The sequence below is a fragment of the Chiloscyllium plagiosum genome, unplaced genomic scaffold (assembly GCF_037043375.1).
Source record: "Chiloscyllium plagiosum isolate Xiang-an unplaced genomic scaffold, Cpla_swu_hap1 HiC_scaffold_51, whole genome shotgun sequence".
In the NCBI taxonomy this organism is placed as follows: domain Eukaryota; kingdom Metazoa; phylum Chordata; class Chondrichthyes; order Orectolobiformes; family Hemiscylliidae; genus Chiloscyllium; species Chiloscyllium plagiosum.
This window is the reverse complement of record NW_028270189.1, coordinates 1,146,119-1,173,567: the sequence shown is the minus strand read 5'-3', so window position 1 is coordinate 1,173,567 and position 27,449 is coordinate 1,146,119. Positions and strand designations below refer to the sequence as shown.

Below are 27,449 nucleotides of genomic sequence, written 5' to 3'. Positions count from 1 at the left end.
TCTCTTGAGTGGGAACCCCAGGGCTGGGCGAGTGGCCGTTCGGCCCACGCTGCCCATTCTAGCCCCCAACCCCCTCCCCGCCGCCGCCCGGCGAAGCTCTCCAGCTCTTGCCCTTTGTCTCCGGACAGGCTGGAGCGAGGCCGAAACCCAGAGGACGCTTTGCTGTCTTTTCACGGAAAGGTCGCCCTCAGCGCCCAGACCCGACGAACTTGACGTTTCTTTGTTGGCCGTGGGGTGGGTGGGGAGCGGGGCGGGTGGTGGGAGAGCATTCCAAAGATCCCAGGAATTCACCTTCCTGCCCGCCCGCCCGCCCGCTCGCCAACAGTGATCGACGCAATCCCTTCGGATGTCAACCGGTTGACCTTTGACCCCTCTCATCCCATCTTGTCCATCTTTTCCGCGCTTTAACTCATTCTCCCTTTTCTCCTTCGACAGGGAATGAGGCAACCTCTCTGAAGACGGACCTGCTCGCTGCCATGGAGCTGGGTACGGACTCCCACCTCCGTGGGGACCCTGCAACTCAGTGGAAGCCGCGCGTCCCATCATGTCCACGGCTCCTGGATGGAAACACGGTCCTTTTGGACCCCACCGCCGCCCACTTTCCCCTATCGCTGTCTAATTCTGTTTCTTTTTCAGCCGCCGTTGCGTGTTTCAACTTTCTAGGCAACAGGAGGCCACTCAGCCCCTGCTGTGCCATTCCGTTTCAACATGGCTGACTTCTTCTTGGCGCCATTTTCCTGCCCCAGTAATCCCCTGACATTTTTAAAATGTAGAAAGCTATCAATCTATATGCTCGCCAGATTGGCTTCCTTCTGTGCCGAAACATTCAGCCCGCTAAGTCTGCATGGATTCTCCGAATGACAGTCACAATCTCCTGCCTTTCTTTCCTGTAACCCTGCACACTATTTAAGAATCAGCAATCATTTTATGCCCCATTGAAAGCCACGATCGACTCCGTCACATTCTCTGGCAGTGCGTGAAGATGTTTTATTTTAGAACATAGAACAATACAGCGTAGAACAGGCCCTTCGGCGCTCGATGTTGCGCCGACCTGTGAACTAATCTAAGCCCATTCCCCTACACTATCCTATCATTATCCAAGGACTGTTTAAATGCCCCTAATGTGGCTGAGTTAGCTACACTAGCAGGCAGGGCATTCCATGCCCTTACCACTCTCTGAGTAAAGAATTTGCCTCTGATATCTGTCTTAAATCTATTACCCCTCAATTTGCTATGCTCCCTCGTACAAGCCAACTTTCAGGGATCTATGTACGTGGACTCCAAGATCCCTCTGCACATCCACACTACCCAAGAATCTTTCCATTGACCCAGTACTCTGCCTTCCTGTTATTCTTCCCAAAGTGAATCACCTCACACTTATCTGCATTGAACTCCATTTGCCCCCTCTCAGCCCAATTCTGCAGTTTATTCAAGTCCCCCAGCAACATTCTTCCACACTGTGCACCACTCCACGGTCTTTAGTGTCATCTGCAAATTACTAACCCATCCACCTATGCCAAGTCATTTATAAAAATGACAAACAACAGTGGTTCCAAAGCAGGTCCTTGTGGCACACCACTGGTAACCGGACTCCAGGCTGAATATTTTCCATCAACCACCACTTGCTGCCTTCTTACAGAAAGCCAGTTTCTAATCCAAACTGCTAATTCACCCTAAATCCCACGCCTCCACATTTTCTCCAAAAGCCTACCAAGTGGAACCTTATCAAAGGCTTTAGTGAAGTCCATGCACTACCCTCATCCACAGGCTTGGTCACCTTCTCAAAAAAACTCAATGAGGGTTGTGAGATACAGCCTGCCCCTGACGAAACCATAATTCCGCCATTGTATTTGCTTCTTTTGCCAATCCCTTTGGAATCTGTGCCCCTCTGCTTCCCAATCCTTTTCCGAGTGGAGTGGCATGGTGGCTCAGTGGTTAGCACTGCTGCCTCACAGCGGCAGGTACCCGGGTTCGATTCCACTGTCTATGTGGAGTGTGTACATTCTCCCCGTGTCTGCGTAGGAGTCCTCCGGGTGCTCCAGGTTCACCATGTTAAATTGTCCCGTAGTGCCCAGGGATGTGCAGGTTAGGGTGGGATTGGCCGTGCTAAATTGTCCCGTAGTGCCCAGGGATGTGCGGGTTAGGGTGGATTGGCCGTGCTAAACTGTCCCTGTAGCGCCCAGGGATGTGCAGGTTAGGGTGGATTGGCCATGCTAAATTGCCCCGTAGTGTCCAGGGATGTGCGGGTTAGGGTGGATTGGCTGTGCTAAATTGCCCCGTAGTGTCCAGGGATGTGAAGGTTAGGGTGGATTGGCTGTGCTAAATTGTCCCCGTAGTACCCAGGGATGTGCAGGTTAGGGTGGATTGGCCGTACTAAATTGTCCCCGTAGTGCCCATGGATGTCCAGGTTATGGAGGATTGGCCGTGCTAAATTGTCCCGTAGTGCCCAGGGGTGTGCAGGTTAGGGTGGATTGGCCATGCTAAATTGCCCCGTAGTGTCCAGGGATGTGCAGGTTAGGGTGGATTGGCCGTGCTAAATTGTCCCCGTAGTGCCCAGGGATGTACAGGTTAGGGTGGGATTGGCCGTGCTAAATTGTCCCCGTAGTGCCCAGGGATGTGCAGGTTAGGGTGGATTAGCCGTACTAAATTGTCCTCGTAGTGCTCAGGGATGTCCAGGTTAGGGTGGATTGGCCGTGCTAAATTGTCCCTGTAGTGCCCAGGGATGTGCAGGTTAGGGTGGATTGGCCGTGTTAAATTGCCCCGTAGTGCCCAGGGATGTGCAGGTTAGAGTGGATTGGCCGTGCTAAATTGTCCCCGTAGTGCCCAGGGATGTGCAGGTTAGGGTGGATTGGCCGTGCTAAATTGTCCCTGTAGTGCCCAGGGATGTGCAGGTTAGGGTGGATTGGCCGTGCTAAATTGTCCCATAGTGCCCAGGGATGTGCAGGTTAGGGTGGATTGGCCGTGCTAAACTGTCCTGTAGTGCCCAGGGATGTGCAGGTTAGGGTGGATTGGCCGTGCTAAATTGTCCCCATAGTGCCCAGGGATGTGCAGGTTAGGGTGGATTGGCCGTGCTAAATTGTCCCATAGTGCCCAGGGATGTGCAGGTTAGGGTGGATTGGCCGTGCTAAATTGTCCCCATAGTGCCCAGGGATGTGCAGGTTAGGGTGGATTGGCCGTGCTAAATTGTCCCCATAGTGCCCAGGGATGTGCAGGTTAGGGTGGATTGGCCGTGCTAAATTGTCCCGTAGTGCCCAAGGATGTGCAGGTTAGGGTGGGATTGGCCGTGCTAAATTGTCCCATAGTGCCCAGGATGTGCAGGTTAGGGTGGATTGGCCGTGCTAAATTGTCCCATAGTGCCCAGGGATGTGCAGGTTAGGGTGGATTGGCCGTGCTAAATTGTCCTCCTGTGTGTTTTGATGTGTGACAGTGTGGAGGGAGCTTTACTCTTTATCTAACCCTGCGCTGCCCCTGTCCCTGGGAGTGTTTGAGTGAGGACAGTGTAGAGGCAACTTTACTCTGTATCTAAACCAGTGCTATCCCTGTCCCTAGGCTGGTTTGATGGGGGGAGAGTGTGGAGGGAGCTTTGCTTTGTATCTAATGCCATGCAGTCCCTGTCCTGGGAGTGTTTGATGGGGGACAGTGTAGAGGGAGCTTTATGCTGTATCTAACCCCTTGCTGTCCCTATCTCTGGGAGTGTTTGATGGGTGACAGTGTAGAGGGAGCTTTACTCTGTATCTAACCCCGTGCTGTCCCTGTCCTGGGAGTGTTTGATGGGGAAGAGTGTAGAGGGAGCTTTACTCTGTATCTAGCCCCGTGCTGTCCATGTCCCTGGGAGTGTTTGCTGAGGGGACAGTGTAGAGGGAGCTTTACTCTGTATCTAACCCCATTGTGTCCCTGTCCCTGGGAGTGTTTGATAAGGGGACAGTGTAGAGGGAGCTTTACTCTGTATCTAACCCCGTGCTGTCCCTATCCTGGGAGTGTTTGGTGAGGGAACAGTGTAGAGGGAGCTTTACTCTGTATCTAACCCCGTGCTGTCCCTGTCCCTGGGAGTGTTTGATGGGTGACAGTGTAGAGAGAGCTTTACTCTGTATCTAACCCCGTGCTGTCCCTATCCTGGGAGTGTTTGATAAGGGGACAGTGTAGAGGGAGCTTTATGCTGTATCTAACCCCGTGCTGTCCCTATCCCTGGGAGTGTTTGATGGGTGACAGTGTAGAGGGAGCATTACTCTGTATCTAACACCATGCTGTCCCTGTCCCTGGGAGTGTTTGATGGGGGCACAGTGTAGAGGGAGCTTTACTCTGTATCTAACCCCGTGCTGTCCCTGGGAGTGTTTGATGAGGGGACAGTGTAGAGGGAGCATTACTCTGTATCTAACCCCGTGCTGTCCCTGTCCCTGGGAGTGTTTGATGGGGACAGTGTAGAGGGAGCTTTACTCTGTATCTAACCCTGTGCTGTCCCTGTCCCTGGGAGTGTTTGATGAGGGTGACAGTGTAGAGGGAGCTTTAATCTGTATCTAACCCCGTGCTGTCCCTGGGAGTGTTTGATGAGGGGTCAGTGTAGAGGGAGCTTTACTCTATATCTAACCCCGTGCTGTCCCTGTCCCTGGGAGTGTTTGATGAGGGGTCAGTGTAGAGGGAGCTTTACTCGATATCTAACCCCGTGCTGCCCCTGTCCCTGGGAGTGTTTGATGAGGGGTCAGTGTAGAGGGAGCTTTACTCTATATCTAACCCTGTGCTGTCCCTGTCCCTGGGAGTGTTTGATGAGGGGTCAGTGTAGAGGGAGCTTTACTCTATATCTAACCCCGTGCTGTCCCTGTCCCTGGGAGTGTTTGATGAGGGGTCAGTGTAGAGGGAGCTTTACTCTATATCTAACCCCGTGCTGTCCCTGTCCCTGGGAGTGTTTGATGAGGGGTCAGTGTAGAGGGAGCTTTACTCTGTATCTAACCCCGTGCTGTCCCTGTCCCTGGGACTGTTTGATGAGGGGACAGTGTAGAGGGAGCTTTACTCTATATCTAACCCTGTGCTGTCCCTGTCCCTGGGAGTGTTTGATGGGGTGACAGTGTAGAGGGAGCTTTACTCTGTATCTAACCCCGTACTGTCCCTGGGAGTGTTTGATGGGGGACAGTGTAGGGGGAGCTTTACTCTGTATCTAACCCCGTGCTGTCCCTGTCCCTGGGAGTGTTTGATGGGGTGACAGTGTAGAGGGAGCTTTACTCTGTATCTAACCCCGTACTGTCCCTGGGAGTGTTTGATGGGGGACAGTGTAGGGGGAGCTTTACTCTGTATCTAACCCCGTGCTGTCCCTGTCCCTGTCCCTGGGAGTGTTTGATGGGGGGACAGTGTAGAGGGAGCTTTACCCTGTATCTAACCCCGTGCTGTCCCTGTCCCTGGGAGTGTTTGATGGGGGGACAGTGTAGGGGGAGCTTTACTCTGTATCTAACCCCGTACTGTCTCTGGGAGTGTTTGATGGGGGGACAGTGTAGAGGGAGCTTTACTCTGTATCTAACCCCGTGCTGTCCCTGTCCCTGGGAGTGTTTGATGGGGGACAGTGTAGAGGGAGCTTTACTCTGTATCTAACCCCGTACTGTCCCTGGGAGTGTTTGATGGGGGGACAGTGTAGGGGGAGCTTTACTCTGTATCTAACCCCGTACTGTCCCTGTCCCTGGGAGTGTTTGATGGGGGACAGTGTAGAGGAAGCTTTACTCTGTATCTAACCCTGTACTGTCCCTGGGAGTGTTTGATGGGGGGACAGTGTAGAGGGATCTTTGCTCTGTATCTAACCCTGTGCTGTCCCTGTCCCTGGGAGTGTTTGATGGGGGACAGTGTAGAGGGAGCTTTACTCTGTATCTAACCCCGTGCTGTCCCTGTCCCTGGGAGTGTTTGATGGGGGGACAGTGTAGAGGGATCTTTGCTCTGTATCTAACCCCGTGCTGTCCCTGTCCCTGGGAGTGTTTGATGAGGGGTCAGTGTAGAGGGAGCTTTACTCTATATCTAACCCCGTGCTGTCCCTGTCCCTGGGAGTGTTTGATGGGGTGACAGTGTAGAGGGAGCTTTACTCTGTATCTAACCCTGTACTGTCCCTGTCCCTGGGAGTGTTTGATGGGGGGACAGTGTAGGGGGAGCCATGCACTCGGTGAAGAAAGCGTTCCTTCGCGGTGCCATCAGTCCGAAAAAAAACCAATTGTCTTAAAACTATGCCATCTGTTAACCAACCCTCCAGCCATTGTAAATACTTTCTCTTTACTTTCTATCTGTACCCAGCCCCTACCCGATTAGATTTGTCTGAGAGAGAGGGAGACACTGATCACTATAATTAGCCGGCATTCCTATTTCTGATCAATGACAAACCGTATTTGTTTCCTACGCAGGAAGTAAAGTGGAACCCCAGATTGGAGACTTAGTGAAAAGGATCAAGACCCTAATTGAAGGTAACTTGTCTTTACGTAACACTGGATGGTACATTTGTTACATACGCCAAATTGTACCAAGTCTCTTGCTCAGGAGTTTAAAGAGCAGTTAAGATTAAACCACGCAGAATCTGAGATATGGAAAGTGTGAGTTGTAACGAAAGGCTGGGACATTTTTCGCTGTAGCATAGAAGGTTGAGAGACGACTTTATAGAAGTTTATAAAATAATAAGGGGCACAGATAGGGTTAATGGTAGTTGTCTTTTTCCTAGGACGGGGAATTTCAAGATTAGGGGGTACATTTTTTAAGGTGAAAGGAGAGAGATTTTATTAAAAAAAGAGGGGCAAATGTTTTACACAGAGGGTGGAATGGAGGATTTGAGCTACAGGGGGAGGCTGAACAGTCTGGGGCTGTTTTCCCTGGAGTGTCGGAGGCTGAGGGGTGACCTTATAGAGGTTTACAAAATCATGAGGGACGTGGATAGGGTAAATAGGTAAAGTCTTTTCCCCCTGGGGTCGGGGAGTCCAGAACTAGAGGGGCATAGGTTTAGGGTGAGGGGGGGAAAGATATAAAAGAGACCTAAGGGGCAACTTTTTCACGCAGAGGGTGGTGCGTGTATGGAATGAGCTGCCAGAGGAAGTGGTGGAGGCTGGTACAATGACAACATTTAAGAGGCATTTGGATGGGTATATGAATAGGAAGGGTTTGGAGGGATATGGGCCGGGTGCTGGCAGGTGGGACAAGATTGGGTTGGGATATCTGGGTCGGCATGGACGGGTTGGCCCGAAGGGTCTGTTTCCATGCTCTATGACTCTATGGTGGATGTGGATACCGTTGCAACATTTAAAAGATATTTGGATACCTACGTGACTAGCAAGGGTTTGGAAGGATATGGGCGAGGAGCAGGCAGGTGGAACTAGTTTAGTTTGGGATTATGTTTGACACGGACTGGTTGGACCAAAGGGACTGTTTCTGTGATGTATAACCCTATAACTCTATGAGTGAAGGCTAGACCAGATAAGGACAAAGTTAAAAATCACACAACACCAGATTACAGATCAGCAGGTTTATTTTGAAAGTACAAGTTTTTGGAGCGCTGCTCCTTCATCAGGTAGCTAGTGTTTCCAACTAAACCTGTTGGACTATAACCTGGTGTTGTGTGATTTTTAACTTTGTCCACCCCACTCCAACATTGGCACCTCCAACGCCATAGAAAAGGGCAACAGATTTCCTTTCCTGAAGGGCACGAGTGAATCAGGCAGGTGTGTTTTATGACGATCGCTGAAGGTTTCACAGTCGGCATCACCGAGCTTTCAATTCCAGGCTTATTAACTGCATTTAAATTCCACCAGCACGCCCTAACTCGGACATCTGGATGACTCACAGCGTGATGTTACTGCTACAACACCCATTTCTCTCCTGGATGCAGGATAAAATTCCTGTTGGACCACTTCAGCAGGAATCTTTGCATCCAGGTTTGTGCTATCCATGTGCTGCAAAGACCGTGGAAGAAGTGGGGGTGTACTTCTAACAATGGACAAGGAAGCAAGGAGATGTCTGTTTCACAACAGCAACTTTGACCCATAAGCCACGCCATAAAGATTGCAGCTGTTTGGTGGCGCCCACATCCTTTTCAGCTGTTGTGTTTCACTCGCCGGGACAATGCCTAACCTGGAAGGCAGCATAAACCTGATCCATTTTAAAAGAGTAGAGGATGCATTACCCTGTATCTAACCCCGTACTGTCCCTGTCCCTGGGAGTGTTTGATGGGGGACAGTGTAGAGGGAGCTTTACTCTGTATCTAACCCTGTGCTGTCCCTGTCCCTGGGAGAGTTTGATGGGGGACAGTGTAGAGGGAGCTTTACTCTGTATCTAACCCCGTGCTGTCCCTGTCCCTGAGAGTGTTTGATGGGGGACAGTGTAGAGGAAGCTTCACTCTGTATCTAACCCCGTGCTGTCCCTGTCCCTGGGAGTGTTTGATGGGGGACAGTGTAGAGGGAGCTTTACTCTGTATCAAACCCCGTGCTGTCCCTGTCCCTGAGAGTGTTTGATGGGGGACAGTGTAGAGGGAGCTTTACTCTGTATCTAACCCTGTGCTGTCCCTGTCCCTGGGAGTGTTTGATGGGGGACAGTGTAGAGGGAGCTTTACTCTGTATCTAACCCCGTGCTGTCCCTGTCCCGGGAGTGTTTGATGGGGGGACAGTGTAGAGGGAGCTTTACTCTGTATCTAACCCCGTGCTGTCCCTGTCCCTGAGAGTGTTTGATGGGGGACAGTGTAGAGGGAGCTTTACTCTGTATCTAACCCTGTGCTGTCCCTGTCCCTGGGAGTGTTTGATGGGGGACAGTGTAGAGAGAGCATTACCCTGTATCTAACCCCGTACTGCCCCTGTCCCTGGGAGTGTTTGATGGGGGACCCCTTAATGAATTTAAAATGACCAGGCCAGCTCCTGGTCAAGCCCACCTCTCCTGCCTCGTCTCTGGTAAAACCGGAAGGGGGCTACTCGGATCAGAATGGTGGTTTCTCCCCATCCCAACTGTTTTCTGGGATTGAAACGCACACCGTGCGTGCTGCCCCCCCCCCCCCCTCATAACCCTGGACTTATCTGGAGCAGAATCACATCTCTAATTCTTTTAAACTGAAGGTCAGGGTACCTCCACACTGTGCCCCATCAAACACTCCCAGGGACAGGGACAGCATGGGGTTAGATACAGAGTAAAGCTCCCTCCACACTGTGCCCCATCAAACACTCACAGGGACAGGGACAGCATGGGGTTAGATACAGAGTAAAGCTCCCTCCACACTGTCCCCCCATCAAACACTCCCAGGACAGGGACAGCACGGGGTTAGATACAGAGTGAAGCTTCCTCTACACTGTCCCCCATCAAACACTCTCAGGGACAGGGACAGCACGGGGTTAGATACAGAGTAAAGCTCTCTCTACACTGTGCCCCATCAAACACTCCCAGGACAGGGACAGCACGGGGTTAGATACAGAGTAAAGCTCTCTCTACACTGTGCCCCATCAAACACTCCCAGGACAGGGACAGCACGGGGTTAGATACAGAGTAAAGCTCCCTCTACACTGTGCCCCATCAAACACTCCCAGGGACAGTACGGGGTTAGATACAGAGTAAAGCTCCCTCTACACTGTCCCCCATCAAACACTCCCAGGGACAGGGACAGCACGGGGTTAGATACAGAGTAAAGCTCCCTCTACACTGTCCCCTCTATCAGACACTCTCAAGACAGGGGGTTCAATACAGAGTAAAGCTCCCTCTACACTGCCCCCCCCATCAAACACTCCCCAGGGACAGGGACAGCACGGGGTTAGATACAGAGTAAAGCTCCCTCTACACTGTCCCCTCTATCAGACACTCTCAAGACAGGGGGTTCAATACAGAGTAAAGCTCCCTCTACACTGCCCCCCCCCATCAAACACTCCCAGGGACAGGACCAGCACGGGGTTAGATACAGAGTAAAGCTCCCTCTACACTGCCCCCCCCATCAAACACTCCCAGGGACAGGACCAGCACGGGGTTAGATACAGAGTAAAGCTCTCTCTACACTGTGCCCCATCAAACACTCCCAGGACAGGGACAGCACGGGGTTAGATACAGAGTAAAGCTCTCTCTACACTGTGCCCCATCAAACACTCCCAGGACAGGGACAGCACGGGGTTAGATACAGAGTAAAGCTCCCTCTACACTGTGCCCCATCAAACACTCCCAGGGACAGTACGGGGTTAGATACAGAGTAAAGCTCCCTCTACACTGTCCCCCATCAAACACTCCCAGGGACAGGGACAGCACGGGGTTAGATACAGAGTAAAGCTCCCTCTACACTGTCCCCTCTATCAGACACTCTCAAGACAGGGGGTTCAATACAGAGTAAAGCTCCCTCTACACTGCCCCCCCCATCAAACACTCCCCAGGGACAGGGACAGCACGGGGTTAGATACAGAGTAAAGCTCCCTCTACACTGTCCCCTCTATCAGACACTCTCAAGACAGGGGGTTCAATACAGAGTAAAGCTCCCTCTACACTGTCCCCCATCAAACACTCCCAGGGACAGCATGGGGTTAGATACAGAGTAAAGCTCCCTCCACACTGTGCCCCATCAAACACTCCCAGGGACAGGGGGTTAGATACAGGGTAAAGCTCCCTCTACACTGTGCCCCATCAAACACTCCCAGGGACAGGGACAGCACGGGGTTAGATACAGAGTGAAGCTTCCTCTACACTGTCCCCCATCAAACACTCTCAGGGACAGGGACAGCACGGGGTTAGATACAGAGTAAAGCTCCCTCTACACTGTGCCCCATCAAACACTCCCAGGACAGGGACAGCACGGGGTTAGATACAGAGTAAAGCTCTCTCTACACTGTGCCCCATCAAACACTCCCAGGACAGGGACAGCACGGGGTTAGATACAGAGTAAAGCTCCCTCAACACTGTGCCCCATCAAACACTCCCAGGGACAGTACGGGGTTAGATACAGAGTAAAGCTCCCTCTACACTGTCCCCCATCAAACACTCCCAGGGACAGGGACAGCACGGGGTTAGATACAGAGTAAAGCTCCCTCTACACTGTCCCCTCTATCAGACACTCTCAAGACAGGGGGTTCAATACAGAGTAAAGCTCCCTCTACACTGCCCCCCCCATCAAACACTCCCCAGGGACAGGGACAGCACGGGGTTAGATACAGAGTAAAGCTCCCTCTACACTGTCCCCTCTATCAGACACTCTCAAGACAGGGGGTTCAATACAGAGTAAAGCTCCCTCTACACTGCCCCCCCCATCAAACACTCCCAGGGACAGGACCAGCACGGGGTTAGATACAGAGTAAAGCTCCCTCTACACTGCCCCCCCCATCAAACACTCCCAGGGACAGGACCAGCACGGGGTTAGATACAGAGTAAAGCTCTCTCTACACTGTGCCCCATCAAACACTCCCAGGACAGGGACAGCACGGGGTTAGATACAGAGTAAAGCTCTCTCTACACTGTGCCCCATCAAACACTCCCAGGACAGGGACAGCACGGGGTTAGATACAGAGTAAAGCTCCCTCTACACTGTGCCCCATCAAACACTCCCAGGGAGAGTACGGGGTTAGATACAGAGTAAAGCTCCCTCTACACTGTCCCCTCTATCAGACACTCTCAAGACAGGGGGTTCAATACAGAGTAAAGCTCCCTCTACACTGCCCCCCCCATCAAACACTCCCCAGGGACAGGGACAGCACGGGGTTAGATACAGAGTAAAGCTCCCTCTACACTGTCCCCTCTATCAGACACTCTCAAGACAGGGGGTTCAATACAGAGTAAAGCTCCCTCCACACTGTCCCCCCATCAAACACTCCCAGGGACAGGGACAGCACGGGGTTAGATACAGAGTAAAGCTCGCTCTACACTGTGCCCCATCAAACACTCCCAGGGACAGGGACAGCACGGGGTTAGATACAGAGTAAAGCTCCCGCTACACTGTGCCCCATCAAACACTCCCAGGGACAGGGACAGCACGGGGTTAGATACAGAGTAAAGCTCTCTCTACACTGTGCCCCATCAAACACTCCCAGGGACAGGGACAGCACGGGGTTAGATACAGAGTAAAGCTCGCTCTACACTGTGCCCCATCAAACACTCCCAGGGACAGGGACAGCACGGGGTTAGATACAGAGTAAAGCTCCCTCTACACTGTCCCCTCTATCAGACACTCTCAAGACAGGGGGTTCAATACAGTGTAAAGCTCCCTCTACACTGCCCCCCCCATCAAACACTCCCCAGGGACAGGGACAGCACGGGGTTAGATACAGAGTAAAGCTCCCTCTACACTGTCCCCTCTATCAGACACTCTCAAGACAGGGGGTTCAATACAGAGTAAAGCTCCCTCCACACTGTCCCCCCATCAAACACTCCCAGGGACAGGGACAGCACGGGGTTAGATACAGAGTAAAGCTCCCTCCACACTGTCCCCCCATCAAACACTCCCAGGGACAGGGACAGCACGGGGTTAGATACAGAGTAAAGCTCGCTCTACACTGTCCCCCAGCAAACACTCCCAGGGACAGGGACAGCACGGGGTTAGATACAGAGTAAAGCTCGCTCTACACTGTGCCCCATCAAACACTCCCAGGGACTGGGACAGCACGGGGTTAGATACAGAGTAAAGCTCCCTCTACACTGTCCCCCATCAAACACTCCCAGGGACAGGGACAGCACAGGGTTAGATACAGAGTAAAGCTCCCTCTACACTGTGCCCCATCAAACACTCCCAGGGACAGGGACAGTATGGGGTTAGATACAGAGTAAAGCTCGCTCTACACTGTGCCCCATCAAACACTCCCAGGGACAGCACGGGGTTAGGTACAGAGTAAACCTCTCTCTACACTGTCCACCCATCAAACACTCCCAGGGACAGGGACAGCACGGGGTTAGGTACAGAGTAAAGCTCGCTCTACACTGTCCCCCAGCAAACACTCCCAGGGACAGGGACAGCACGGGGTTAGATACAGAGTAAAGCTCGCTCTACACTGTGCCCCATCAAACACTCCCAGGGACTGGGACAGCACGGGGTTAGATACAGAGTAAAGCTCCCTCTACACTGTCCCCCATCAAACACTCCCAGGGACAGGGACAGCACAGGGTTAGATACAGAGTAAAGCTCCCTCTACACTGTGCCCCATCAAACACTCCCAGGGACAGGGACAGTATGGGGTTAGATACAGAGTAAAGCTCGCTCTACACTGTGCCCCATCAAACACTCCCAGGGACAGGGACAGCACGGGGTTAGATACAGAGTAAAGCTCGCTCTACACTGTGCCCCATCAAACACTCCCAGGGACAGCACGGGGTTAGGTACAGAGTAAAGCTCCCTCTACACTGTCCCTCATCAAACGCTCCCAGGGACAGGGACAGCACGGGGTTAGATACAGAGTAAAGCTTCCTCTACACTGTCCCCCCATCAAACACTCCCAGGGACAGGGACAGCACGGGGTTAGATACAGAGTAAAGCTCCCTCTACACTGTCTCCATCAAACGCTCCCAGGACAGGGACAGCACAGGGTTAGATACAGAGTAAAGCTCCCTTTACACTGTCCCCCATCAAACACTCCCAGTACAGGGACAGCACGGGGCTAGATACAGAGTAAAACTCCCTCTGCACTGTCTCCCCATCAAACACTCCCAGGGACAGGGACAGCACAGGGTTAGGTACAGAGTAAAGCTCCCTCTACACTGTCCCCCATCAAACACTCCCAGGGACAGGGACAGCACGGGGCTAGATACAGAGTAAAGCTCCCTCTACACTGTCTCCATCAAACGCTCCCAGGACAGGGACAGCACGGGGTTAGATACAGAGTAAAGCTCCCTCTACACTGTGCCCCATTAAACACTCCCAGGGACAGCACGGGGTTAGATACAGAGTAAAGCTCCCTCTACACTGTCCCCCATCAAACACTCCCAGGGACAGGGACAGGGGGTTAGATACAGAGTAAAGTTCCCTCTACACTGTCTCCATCAAACACTCCCAGGGACAGGGACAGCACGGGGTTAGATACAAAGTAAAGCTCCCTCTACACTGTCTCCATCAAACGCTCCCAGGACAGGGACAGCACAGGGTTAGATACAGAGTAAAGCTCTCTCTACACTGTCCCCCATCAAACACTCCCAGGACAGGGACAGCACGGGGCTAGATACAGAGTAGAACTTCCTCTACACTGTCCCCCCATCAAACACTCCCAGGGACAGGGGCAGTACGGGGTTAGATACAGAGTAAAGCTCCCTCTACACTGTCCCCCCATCAAACACTCCCAGGGACAGGGGCAGTACGGGGTTAGATACAGAGTAAAACACCCGCTCTACACTGTCCCCCCATCAAACACTCCCAGGGACAGGGGCAGTACGGGGTTAAATACAGAGTAAAGCTTCCTCTACACTGTCCCCCCATCAAACACTTCCAGGGACAGGGGCAGTACGGGGTTAAATACAGAGTAAAGCTTCCTCTACACTGTCCCCCCCATCAAACACTTCCAGGGACAGGGGCAGTACGGGGTTAGATACAGAGTAAAGCTCCCTGTACACTGTCCCCCATCAAACACTCCCAGGGACAGGGACAGTACGGGGTTAGGTACAGAGTAAAACTCCCTCTACACTGTCCCCCCATCAAACGCTCCCAGGGACAGGGGCAGTACGGGGTTAGATACAGAGTAAAGCTCCCTCTACACTGTCGCCCCATCAAACACTCCCAGGCACAGGGACAGCATGGGGTTAGATACAGAGTAAAGCTCCCTCTTCACTGTCCCCATCAAACGCTCCCAGGGACAGGGGCAGTACGGGGTTAGATACAGGGCAAAGCTCCCTCTACTCTTTTAAACTGAAAGTAAAGGTTCCTTTACTCCGAACCATGTTTTGACATTGGTGGACGAGTGGGCCATCCCAGGCCCTGGGACTGGAAGAGAACTGTGTGGTGCCAGCTCCGAGAGGCTGAAAGCAAGGTGACACTCCAAGGAAGAATTTCAGGGATGCTGATCTCTTTGACCTCCATTGTGAGATAAGGCGTCCTTCCCCACTCCGTCCCACGTGCAGCCTTGCCTGCCACCTTCAGGCGTCCTATCTGAAATTCTGGTGGATGGTGCACCCACAGCATGGCAACACCCTCTTCCGGCCACTGGGTAAAGCAATCCTACATGGGGTATTAGCCACAGGTAAATGGTTGTGCCGCACCAGACTGCACCAATCAGGACGGTCACCTCTCACTGGCCCTGTCTGAAAGGAGATTTACCTGAGCCTGCGCTACCTGCACTAAACAGCCAATGATGTACTCCATTTAGGAAACAAAGATTCTCATGTCAACGAATGTCACACCTACACTCCACTTCCCAAAAAAAAAAACCCTCTGATTCCCAGATACCAACTTGGAAAGCGAGTTGCTGTCTCTCTCAGGCACATCACTCATGAGGAGGTGGTAGCCTACTGGTATTATTGCTGGCCTGTTAATGCAGAGACCCAGGTAATGTCCTCGGGACCTGGGTTCGAATTCCACCATGGCAGACAGAGTCATGGAGATGGACAGCACGGAAACAGACCCTTCGGTCTAACTCGTCCAGATATCCCAACCTAATGTAGTCCCACCTGCCAGCACCTGAATCCAAATGGCTAGTTCTCCCTGGAATGATGGAATTTAAATGCAGTTTTTTTAAGAAATCTAGAACTAGGAGTTAATATGACCGATTGTAGGGGAAAAAAACCCATCTGGTTCACTGACGTCCTTTCGGGAAGGAAACTGCCATCTTTACTTAGTCTGTCCTGTATGTGACTCCAGACCCATAGTGACGTGGTTGACTACGAACTGTCCCCTGGGCAATTAGAGATGGGTAAATCCCGAGCCCATCCACTGCCACCCACACCTCATGAATGAATTTTTTTAAAAGTGTCAGAAACAAAATCAGAAATTGCTGGTAAAGCGCAGCAGGCCTGGCAGCATCCGTGGAGAGAAATAAGAGTTAACGCTTCGGGTCCAGCGACCATTCCTCGGAGCTCGACTTGGGTCGAGTGACTGAGCTCTGAGGAAAGGTCACTCGACCCAAATCACTCACTCTGATTTCTCTCCACAGATGCAACCAGACCTGCTGGGATTTTTCCAGCAATCTCTGGCTCTGCCTCTGATTTACAGCATGCCTGCGATTGTTTCAAGCTTTCTTAAAAACAAAGGTGTCAATGCATTTCAGAGAAAAGAGTGAACAACGAGGAACTGAAGAAGTTGCAGGCACGGCGAGGAGAAATGGAGAAGGAACTCGATGAGTGTATGTACGCACGTCTCCCCTTTACTGGGGTTACCAGAGGTCGGGCAGGACAGTGCAGTGGTTAGTAAGTGGCTATTACATAGTGCAATGTCTCTTAACCAGAGTAGGATCCACCAAGGCCATCAAAAACCCAGGTAAATAAATGCGACTTCCTTCTCAAGGATGTGAGGGCGAGGAACAGGTAATACCAGTTTGCAGGTGGTGGCTACACACCAGCAGCTGTTACGTTGGCTTAGATGCTGCCAAAACAGGTCAAAACAATGCATTTTTTAAAAAAAAAACACCCTGTCAACCATCATTTCCTGGAAGGGCACCTAATCAAAGGTTCCCGGAAGTCAGGCGAGCCAAGGGATGGATGTAACTCTCTGATGCTGTCCAGGACTGGTAAGTGTGAGCTGTTGCATTTTGGTCAGGTAAATCAGGACTTACATCGTAACAAGAACAGAACTTGCTAAAAAGCTCAGCACATCCGGCACCATCTGTATAGAGAAATCAGTTAATGTTTCGGCCCCAGTGTCCCTTCCTCAGAACTGGTTATGAAATATTAACCCTGATTTCTCTCCACAGACGCTGCCGTATTTGCTGAGCTTTTCCAGCAATTTGTTTTGTTTCTGATTTCCAGTGCTGGAGATTTCATTCTGAACTTATACAGTTAAAACGGTAAGGCCCCTGGCAAGTGTTGCCAAAGAAAGAGACCATAGCGGTGCAGATGCATAGCTCCTTGAAAGTGGAGTTGCAGGTACATAGGGTGGTGAAGAAGGCGTTTTGGCACGCATGCCTTCATTAGCCAGTGCATTGAGTATAGGAGTTGGGAGGTCATGCTGTGGCTGTGCAGGACACTGGTCAGGCCACTTCTGGAATACTGTGTTCAATTCTGGTCTCCCTGCTTTTGGAAGGATGTTATTAAACTTGAAAGGGTTTAGAAAAGATTTGCAAGGATGTTGTGGGATTGGCGCTATCGGGAGCGACTGGGGCTATTTTCCCTGGAGCTGAGGGTGTTGAGTTTCTAAAATCATGATGGGCACAGAATGGGTAAATAGCCAAGATCTTTTTCCCAGGGTTGTGGAATTCAACACGAGAGGAGCATAGGTTGAAGGTGAGAGTGGAAAGATTTAAAAGGGACCTGAGGGACCACTTTTTCACACACAGGGTGGTGCCAGACGAAGAGGTGGAGTCTGGTACAATTACAATATTTAAAAGGCATCTGGATGGGGACATGAATAGGAAGGGTTTAGAGGGATATAGGCCAAATGCTGGCAAATAGGACTAGATTAGTTTAGGATAGGTGGTTGGCATGTATGAGCTGGACCAAAGTATCTACTACTGTGCTGTACATCTCAGTGACCAATATCTCTCTTGCTATATCATTGTTTCTCAGAGAGGTGCTCTCTGTACTTCCCCTTAGAGCTATGACCTCTGCCATCTAGAAGGACCAAGGGCAGCAGGTCATGGGAACACCACCCGCTGCAAGTTCCCCATCAAGTCCCCACACCTTACCCTGACCTTGGAACGATATGGTAAACAAGCAGGAGGCTGGAAAAAACAGAACAAGCCAGGCAGCATCAAGAGGTGGAGAAGTCAACATGTCGGATGTAACTCTTGCTGTGTTATTCCAGCCTCCTGCTTGTCTACCTTGGATTCCAGCATCTGAAGTTTTCTTGTCTTGGAATGTATTGGCCATTCTTTCACTGTCCCTGGGTCAACATCTTGGAACTTCCCCCCCCCCCCCCAACTGCACCGCAGGGTTGTCCCCGCACCCCGTGGGGTCTGCAGCAGTTCAAGAGAGCAACTCACCCCCCCCCCCCCCCCCCCCCCCCCCCACCCCACCTCCTCAGTCAAGGACAGGCAATAAATGGAGGCCGGCCAGATCCCAGAATATCTGACACACCTCAGTGTGGAGGGTTGGACAGCACAACCCTCGTCACTCAATCTACTGGGGATGCTACCGCGGGGGTCAGCCTGTCCGAAAAGCAGGCCGGAGCAGAGCCAGTTTGCGAGAGCGTGAGCCAGTCAAGTGTGCAATTCTTAGTGCTGAAAGCATCTCTTCTCGTTTTATACCCCTCAGTTCCTGGCCCCTCCTGGACACTTCCCAGTGGTGCCCCTCCCCGTGCCACAGGGCCCACTTTCAGTCTTTCCTTTAAAGAGTGTACAAAGTTAAGACTCACACAACACCAGGTTATAGTCCAACAGGTTTATTTGGGAGCACCGACGGGCTCTTCCACTGTGACTGCTGGATCAGAACTAGGCTGAATCAGGGGTGAGGGGCAATGATCACGATCGGGAAGGCTGACTGGATCGCTCAGAAACAAAGAAGAAGTGATTTCGGATGTTCAACACCATGAGTTTACCTTGGCACGGGATCTGGGGTGGGGGACGGTGTGGGGGGGTTCGCCCATTGAGGTGGCAGCAGGGGTAAGAAGATGAAAATTAATCGATTAAACAAGCCTTTGACTTTGATAATCTACGGCCAATTTACAAATGACATCTCTGTTTCTCCACAGTAAATCAGGAGATCTTTTATCTGGAGGGTGACTGTAACACTAAGGAAGGTAAGACGGAATGAGCTGATGTCAGATATGGTTAAAAAATCACGCAACACCAGGTTATAGTCCGACAGGTTTATTTGGAAGTGTTGTGTGAATTTTAACTTTGTCCGCCCCAGTCCAACACCAGCACCTCCACATCAACGTTAGATAAGTATTAATGCACGTAATACTCTGGATGTAAGTTTGCTCGCTGAGCTGGAAGGTTTGTTTACAAAAGTTTCGTCACCGTACGAGGTAAGATCATCAGTGAGCCTCAGGTGAAGCACTGGTGGTATGGCCCGCTTTTTATTTATGTGTTTAGATTTCTTTGGGTTGGTGGTGTCATTTCCTGTGGTGATGTAATTTCCACTTCTTTCTCTCAGGGGATGGTAAGTGGGACCCATACGGAACTCTTTCAACAACCACATTGGTATGCTTTCCTTTATTGGTCAGAGTATTGAGTACAGGAGTTGGGAGGTCATGTTGCGGCTGTGCAGGACATTGGTTCGGCCACTGTTGGAATATTGTGCGCAAGTCTGGTCTCCTTCCTATCGGAAAGATGTTGTGAAACTTGAAAGGGTTCAGAAAAGATTTATAAGGATGTTGCCAGGGTTGCAGGATCTGAGCTACAGGGAAAGGCTGAACAGGCTGGGGCTGTTTTCCCTGGAGCGTCGGAGGCTGAGGGGTGACCTTATAGAGGTTAATAAAATCATAAGGGGGCGTGGATAGGGTAAATAGGCAAAGTCTTTTCCCTGGGGTTGGGGAGTCCAGAACTAGAGGATATAGGTTTAGGGTGAGAGGGGAAAGATATAAAAGAGACCTAAGGGGCAACTTTTTCACACAGAGGGTGGTACGTGTATGGAATGAGCTGCCAGAGGATGTGGTGGAGGCTGGTACAATTGCAACATTTAAGAGGCATTTGGATGGGTATGTGAATAGGAAGGGTTTGGAGGGATATGGGCCGGGTACTGGCAGGTGGGACTAGATTGGGTTGGGATATCTGGGTTGGCATGGACGGGTTGGACCGAAAGGTCTGTGTCCGTGCTGTACATCTCTACGACTCTATGACATTGACTTGGATCCCATTTACCTGAGCTACAAATCTTCTCAAAGCTCGCCAGCACGTAACACTCAGGAAATACTCAGCATTTTACGCAGGTAGTACCAGGGAAATGTTCAGCAGATCAGACAGGATCTGGAGTATTTAATTCAGGGTAAACGCCGGGAATTACTCAACAATTCAGATGATGTCTGGAGTATGTTACTATGTTACTTCCACTTGGCAATGGTTTGGGAGTTAGAGGGGGCTAAAGAGAGAAGTCCTCCATTACAAGAGTTCTAGTAGTTGGCAAAGACTTGAAACAACTTTTTTCTCCCTAATCTACATCTGTGGGGAAAATTTGTAACTTCTGTGTCTAAGCCTTGGTGCTGTTGCCTTTCACTGTTAGTGCGCCACGGTCTAATTTCACTGCAGCTTCTGTGAGGCGCCCATGCTTGCAGCCAATGAGCCAGGACCTAACCTCAGGAATGCTGCAAACTCACCTGAGTGCCAGCGTGTCTGCAGCTGCGTTTCACACCCTGCCAGGGCAGGGTGGTACCCTTCCTGAAATGGCTGTGGGCAATTCCCACCCTGCTAACCAAGCCTTGCCTGTCACTAGAAACAGCTTTGTGGTGGCAACCAATCTCACCTGAAAGGACGATTCAATTTTGTTTACGTCAGCTAGGAGTAGCTTTCGCTTTTTCTTAAAGGAATCCCTTCTTTATCCAGTGGTGTGATCCAGTATTAGAATTAGGTTTCATTGTCACGTGTACTCAAGTAGAGGAGGACAGTGAAAGGTTTATACTGTCACCATTCATGGCACCGTCTTAGGTACAAGTACCGAGGTACAAAATCTTAGGTAAAGAGTAGGGAAGTAACAAATAAGCTTAAAATTCAACATTACAGTTCTTGTCAGTATGATGCAGTGGTGGTATGAGGCAGCGGAGGTATGAGGCAGTGGAGGTATGAGGCAGTGGGGGTATGAGGCAGTGGGGGTATGAGGCAGTGGGGGTATGAGGCTGTGGGGGTATGAGGCAGTGGGGGTATGAGGCAGTGGGGGTATGAGGCAGTGGGGGTATGAGGCAGCGGAGGTATGAGGCAGCGGAGGTATGAGGCAGCGGAGGTATGAGGCAGCGGAGGTATGAGGCAGTGGAGGTACGAGGCAGTGGGGGTACGAGGCAGTGGGGGTATGAGGCAGTGGGGGTATGAGGCAGTGGGGGTATGAGGCAGCGGAGGTACGAGGCAGCGGAGGTACGAGGCAGTGGGGGTACGAGGCAGTGGGGGTACGAGGCAGTGGGGGTATGAGGCAGTGGGGGTATGAGGCAGTGGGGGTATGAGGCAGTGGAGGTATGAGGCAGTGGAGGTATGAGGCAGTGGAGGTATGAGGTAGTGGAGGTACGAGGCAGTGGAGGTACGAGGCAGTGGGGGTACGAGGCAGTGGGGGTACGAGGCAGTGGAGGTATGAGGTAGTGGAGGTATGAGGTAGTGGAGGTACGAGGCAGTGGGGGTACGAGGCAGTGGGGGTACGAGGCAGTGGGGGTACGAGGCAGTGGAGGTACGAGGCAGTGGAGGTATGAGGCAGTGGGGGTATGAGGCAGCGGAGGTATGAGGCAGCGGAGGTATGAGGCAGCGGAGGTATGAGGCAGCGGAGGTATGAGGCAGCGGAGGTACGAGGTAGTGGGGGTAAGAGGCAGTGGGGGTAAGAGGCAGTGGAGGTATGAGGCAGTGGGGGTATGAGGCAGTGGGGGTATGAGGCAGTGGAGGTATGAGGCAGTGGAGGTATGAGGCAGTGGAGGTAAGAGGCAGTGGGGGTATGAGACAGTGGGGGTATTGGTCAGTGGGGGTATGAGGCAGTGGGGGTATGAGGCAGTGGGGGTATGAGGCAGTGGGGGTATGAGGCAGTGGAGGTATGAGGCAGTGGAGGTATGAGGCAGTGGGGGTATGAGGCAGTGGAGGTAAGAGGCAGTGGAGGTAAGAGGCAGTGGAGGTAAGAGGCAGTGGGGGTAAGAGGCAGTGGGGGTAAGAGGCAGTGGGGGTAAGAGGCAGTGGGGGTATGAGGCAGTGGGGGTATGAGGCAGTGGAGGTAAGAGGCAGTTGGGGTATGAGGCAGTGGGGGTAAGAGGCAGTGGGGGTAAGAGGCAGTGGGGGTAAGAGGCAGTGGGGGTATGAGGCAGTGGGGGTATGAGGCAGTGGGGGTATGAGGCAGTGGAGGTATGAGGCAGTGGGGGTTTGAGGCAGTGGGGGTATGAGGCAGTGGAGGTAAGAGGCAGTGGGGGTATGAGGCAGTGGAGGTAAGAGGCAGTGGGGGTATGAGGCAGTGGGGGTATGAGGCAGTGGGGGTATGAGGCAGTGGGGGTATGAGGCAGTGGAGGTATGAGGCAGTGGGGGTATGAGGCTGTGGGGGTATGAGGCAGTGGGGGTATGAGGCAGTGGGGGTATGAGGCAGTGGGGGTATGAGGCAGTGGGGGTATGAGGCAGTGGGGGTATGAGGCAGTGGGGGTATGAGGCTGTGGGGGTATGAGGCAGTGGGGGTATGAGGCAGTGGGGGTATGAGGTAGTGGGGGTATGAGGCAGTGGAGGTATGAGGCAGTGGAGGTATGAGGCAGTGGGGGTATGAGGCAGTGGGGGTATGAGGCTGTGGGGGTATGAGGCTGTGGGGGTACGAGGCTGTGGGGGTACGAGGCAGTGGGGGTACGAGGCAGTGGAGGTACGAGGCTGTGGAGGTACGAGGCAGTGGGGGTACGAGGCAGTGGAGGTAAGAGGCAGTGGGGGTAAGAGGCAGTGGGGGTATGAGGCAGTGGGGGTATGAGGCAGTGGGGGTATGAGGCAGTGGAGGTAAGAGGCAGTGGGGGTAAGAGGCAGTGGGGGTAAGAGGCAGTGGGGGTAAGAGGCAGTGGGGGTATGAGGCAGTGGGGGTATGAGGCAGTGGAGGTAAGAGGCAGTTGGGGTATGAGGCAGTGGGGGTAAGAGGCAGTGGGGGTAAGAGGCAGTGGGGGTAAGAGGCAGTGGGGGTAAGAGGCAGTGGGGGTATGAGGCAGTGGGGGTATGAGGCAGTGGGGGTATTAGGCAGTGGAGGTATGAGGCAGTGGGGGTATGAGGCAGTGGGGGTATGAGGCAGTGGAGGTAAGAGGCAGTGGGGGTATGAGGCAGTGGAGGTAAGAGGCAGTGGGGGTATGAGGCAGTGGGGGTATGAGGCTGTGGGGGTAGGAGGCTGTGGGGGTATGAGGCAGTGGGGGTATGAGGCAGTGGGGGTATGAGGCAGTGGGGGTATGAGGCAGTGGAGGTATGAGGCAGTGGGGGTATGAGGCAGTGGGGGTATGAGGCTGTGGGGGTATGAGGCTGTGGGGGTATGAGGCAGTGGGGGTATGAGGCAGTGGAGGTATGAGGCAGTGGAGGTATGAGGCAGTGGAGGTATGAGGCAGTGGGGGTATGAGGCAGTGGGGGTATGAGGCTGTGGGGGTATGAGGCTGTGGGGGTATGAGGCTGTGGGGGTATGAGGCAGTGGGGGTATGAGGCTGTGGAGGTATGAGTCAGTGGGGGTATGAGGCAGTGGAGGTAAGAGGCAGTGGGGGTATGAGGCAGTGGGGGTATGAGGCAGTGGGGGTACGAGGCAGTGGGGGTACGAGGCAGTGGAGGTACGAGGCAGTGGGGGTACGAGGCTGTGGGGGTACGAGGCTGTGGGGGTACGAGGTAGTGGGGGTACGAGGCTGTGGAGGTACGAGGCAGTGGGGGTAAGAGGCAGTGGGGGTAAGAGGCAGTGGGGGTATGAGGCTGTGGAGGTATGAGGCAGTGGGGGTATGAGGCAGTGGGGGTATGAGGCAGTGGAGGTATGAGGCAGTGGAGGTATGAGTCAGTGGGGGTATGAGGCAGTGGAGGTAAGAGGCAGTGGGGGTATGAGGCAGTGGGGGTATGAGGCAGTGGGGGTACGAGGCAGTGGAGGTACGAGGCAGTGGGGGTACGAGGCAGTGGGGGTACGAGGCAGTGGGGGTACGAGGCAGTGGGGGTACGAGTTAGTGGGGGTATGAGGCAGTGGGGGTATGAGGCTGTGGAGGTACGAGGCAGTGGAGGTACGAGGCAGTGGGGGTACGAGGCAGTGGGGGTACGAGTTAGTGGGGGTATGAGGCAGTGGAGGTATGAGGCAGTGGGGGTATGAGGCAGTGGGGGTATGAGGCAGTGGGGGTATGAGGCAGTGGGGTATGAGGCTGTGGAGGTATGAGGCAGTAGAGGTATGAGGCAGTGGGGGTATGAGGCAGTGGGGGTATGAGGCTGTGGAGGTAAGAGGCAGTGGGGGTATGAGGCAGTGGGGTATGAGGCAGTGGAGGTATGAGGCAGTGGGGGTATGAGGCAGTGGGGGTATGAGGCAGTGGGGGTATGAGGCAGTGGGGGTATGAGGCAGTGGAGGTATGAGGCAGTGGGGGTATGAGGCAGTGGGGGTATGAGGCAGTGGAGGTATGAGGCATTGGGGGTATGAGGCAGTGGGGGTATGAGGCAGTGGGGGTATGAGGCAGTGGGGGTATGAGGCAGTGGAGGTATGAGGCAGTGGGGGTATGAGGCAGTGGGGGTATGAGGCAGTGGGGTATGAGGCAGTGGAGGTATGAGGCAGTGGAGGTATGAGGTGGTGGAGGTATGAGGCGGTGGAGGTATGAGGCGGTGGAGGTATGAGGCAGTGGGGGTATGAGGCAGTGGGGGTATGAGGCAGTGGGGGTATGAGGCAGTGGGGGTATGAGGCTGTGAGGGTATGAGGCAGTGGAGGTATGAGGCAGTGGGGGTATGAGGTAGTGGGGGTACGAGGCAGTGGAGGTATGAGGCATTGGGGGTATGAGGCAGTGGGGGTATGAGGCTGTGGAGGTATGAGGCAGTGGGGGTATGAGGCAGTGGGGGTATGAGGTAGTGGGTGTATGAGGCAGTGGGGGTAAGAGGCAGTGGGTGTATGAGGCAGTGGGGGTATGAGGCAGTGGGTGTATGAGGCAGTGGAGGTATGAGGCAGTGGAGGTATGAGGCATTGGGGGTATGAGGCAGTGGGGGTATGAGGCAGTGGAGGTATGAGGTAGTGGGTGTATGAGGCAGTGGAGGTATGAGGCAGTGGGGGTATGAGGCATTGGGGGTATGAGGCAGTGGAAGTATGAGGTAGTGGGTGTATGAGGCAGTGGGGGTATGAGGCAGTGGGTGTATGAGGCAGTGGAGGTATGAGGCATTGGGGGTATGAGGCAGTGGGGGTATGAGGCAGTGGAGGTATGAGGTAGTGGGTGTATGAGGCAGTGGAGGTATGAGGCAGTGGGGGTATGAGGCATTGGGGGTATGAGGCAGTGGAGGTATGAGGCAGTGGAGGTATGAGGCAGTGGGGGTATGAGGCAGTGGGGGTATGAGGCAGTGGGGGTATGAGGCAGTGGAGGTATGAGGCAGTGGAGGTATGAGGCAGTGGGTGTATGAGGCAGTGGGTGTATGAGGCAGTGGGGGTATGAGGCAGTGGGGGTATGAGGCAGTGGGGGTATGAGGCAGTGGGGGTATGAGGCTGTGGAGGTATGAGGCAGTGGGGGTATGAGGCAGTGGGGGTATGAGGTAGTGGGTGTATGAGGCAGTGGGGGTATGAGGTAGTGGGTGTATGAGGCAGTGGAGGTATGAGGCATTGGGGGTATGAGGCAGTGGGGGTATGAGGCAGTGGAGGTATGAGGTAGTGGGTGTATGAGGCAGTGGAGGTATGAGGCAGTGGAGGTATGAGGCAGTGGGGGTATGAGGCAGTGGGGGTATGAGGCAGTGGGGGTATGAGGCAGTGGGGGTATGAGGCAGTGGAGGTATGAGGCAGTGGGGGTATGAGGCAGTGGAGGTATGAGGCAGTGGGTGTATGAGGCAGTGGGGGTATGAGGCAGTGGGTGTATGAGGCAGTGGGGGTATGAGGCAGTGGGGGTATGAGGCAGTGGAGGTATGAGGCAGTGGGGGTATGAGGCATTGGGGGTATGAGGCAGTGGAGGTATGAGGCAGTGGGGGTATGAGGCAGTGGGGGTATGAGGCAGTGGGGGTATGAGGCAGTGGGGGTATGAGGCAGTGGGGGTATGAGGCAGTGGAGGTATGAGGCAGTGGAGGTATGAGGCAGTGGGGGTATGAGGCAGTGGGGGTATGAGGCTGTGGAGGTATGAGGCAGTGGGGGTATGAGGCAGTGGGGGTATGAGGCAGTGGAGGTATGAGGCAGTGGAGGTATGAGGCAGTGGAGGTATGAGGCAGTGGGGGTATGAGGCAGTGGGGGTATGAGGCAGTGGGGGTATGAGGCAGTGGGGGTATGAGGCTGTGGAGGTATGAGGCAGTGGGGGTATGAGGCAGTGGGGGTATGAGGCTGTGGAGGTAAGAGGCAGTGGGGGTATGAGGCAGTGGGGGTATGAGGCAGTGGAGGTATGAGGCAGTGGGGGTATGAGGCAGTGGGGGTATGAGGCAGTGGGGGTATGAGGCAGTGGGGGTATGAGGCAGTGGGGGTATGAGGCAGTGGGGGTATGAGGCTGTGGAGGTATGAGGCAGTGGGGGTATGAGGCAGTGGGGGTATGAGGCTGTGGAGGTAAGAGGCAGTGGGGGTATGAGGCAGTGGGGGTATGAGGCAGTGGGGGTATGAGGCAGTGGGGGTATGAGGCAGTGGGGGTATGAGGCAGTGGGGGTATGAGGCAGTGGAGGTATGAGGCAGTGGAGGTATGAGTCTGTGGGGGTATGAGGCTGTGGTGGTATGAGGCTGTGGGGGTATGAGGCTGTGGGGGTATGAGGCAGTGGGGGTATGAGGTAGTGGAGGTATGAGGCTGTGGAGGTATGAGGCTGTTGGGGTATGAGGCTGTGGGGGTATGAGGCTGTGGGGGTATGAGGCTGTGGGGGTATGAGGCTGTGGGGGTATGAGGCTGTGGGGGTATGAGGCAGTGGAGGTATGAGGCTGTGGGGGTATGAGGCTGTGGGGGTATGAGGCAGTGGGGGTATGAGGCTGTGGAGGTATGAGGCAGTGGGGGTATGAGGCAGTGGAGGAATGAGGCTGTGGGGGTATGAGGCAGTGGGGGTATGAGGCAGTGGGGGTATGAGGCAGTGGAGGTATGAGGCAGTGGGGGTATGAGGCTGTGGGGGTATGAGGCTGTGGGGGTATGAGGCAGTGGGGGTATGAGGCAGTGGAGGTATGAGGCAGTGGGGGTATGAGGCAGTGGGGGTATGAGGCAGTGGGGGTATGAGGCAGTGGAGGTATGAGGCAGTGGGGGTATGAGGCAGTGGGGGTATGAGGCTGTGGGGGTATGAGGCAGTGGGGGTATGAGGCAGTGGGGGTATGAGGCAGTGGAGGTATGAGGCAGTGGAGGTATGAGGCAGTGGGGGTATGAGGCAGTGGGGGTATGAGGCTGTGGGGGTATGAGGCTGTGGGGGTATGAGGCAGTGGGGGTATGAGGCAGTGGGGGTATGAGGCAGTGGGGGTATGAGGCAGTGGGGGTATGAGGCTGTGGGGGTATGAGGCAGTGGGGGTATGAGGCTGTGGAGGTATGAGGCTGTGGAGGTATGAGGCTGTGGGGGTATGAGGCTGTGGGGGTATGAGGCAGTGGGGGTATGAGGCTGTGGAGGTATGAGGCAGTGGGGGTATGAGGCAGTGGAGGAATGAGGCTGTGGAGGTATGAGGCTGTGGGGGTATGAGGCAGTGGAGGTATGAGGCAGTGGGGGTATGAGGTAGTG

General features: G+C 53.5%; 1 protein-coding gene across 1 annotated transcript in view; it reads left to right on the top strand.

Annotated features, from left to right (window-relative positions):
* The first annotated feature begins 440 nt into the window (after positions 1–440).
* LOC122547852 (synaptonemal complex central element protein 1) overlaps positions 441–27,449 on the top strand; it is a 56,464-nt gene continuing 29,455 nt past the window's right edge. Inside the window, exons 1-4 of the mRNA XM_087985214.1 lie at positions 441–486; positions 6,369–6,428; positions 16,134–16,208; positions 18,710–18,757. Of these exons, the coding sequence (XP_087841340.1) occupies positions 477–486; positions 6,369–6,428; positions 16,134–16,208; positions 18,710–18,757 (193 nt within the window). The 5' untranslated portion in view covers positions 441–476. The remainder of the gene's footprint in view (positions 487–6,368; positions 6,429–16,133; positions 16,209–18,709; positions 18,758–27,449) is intronic.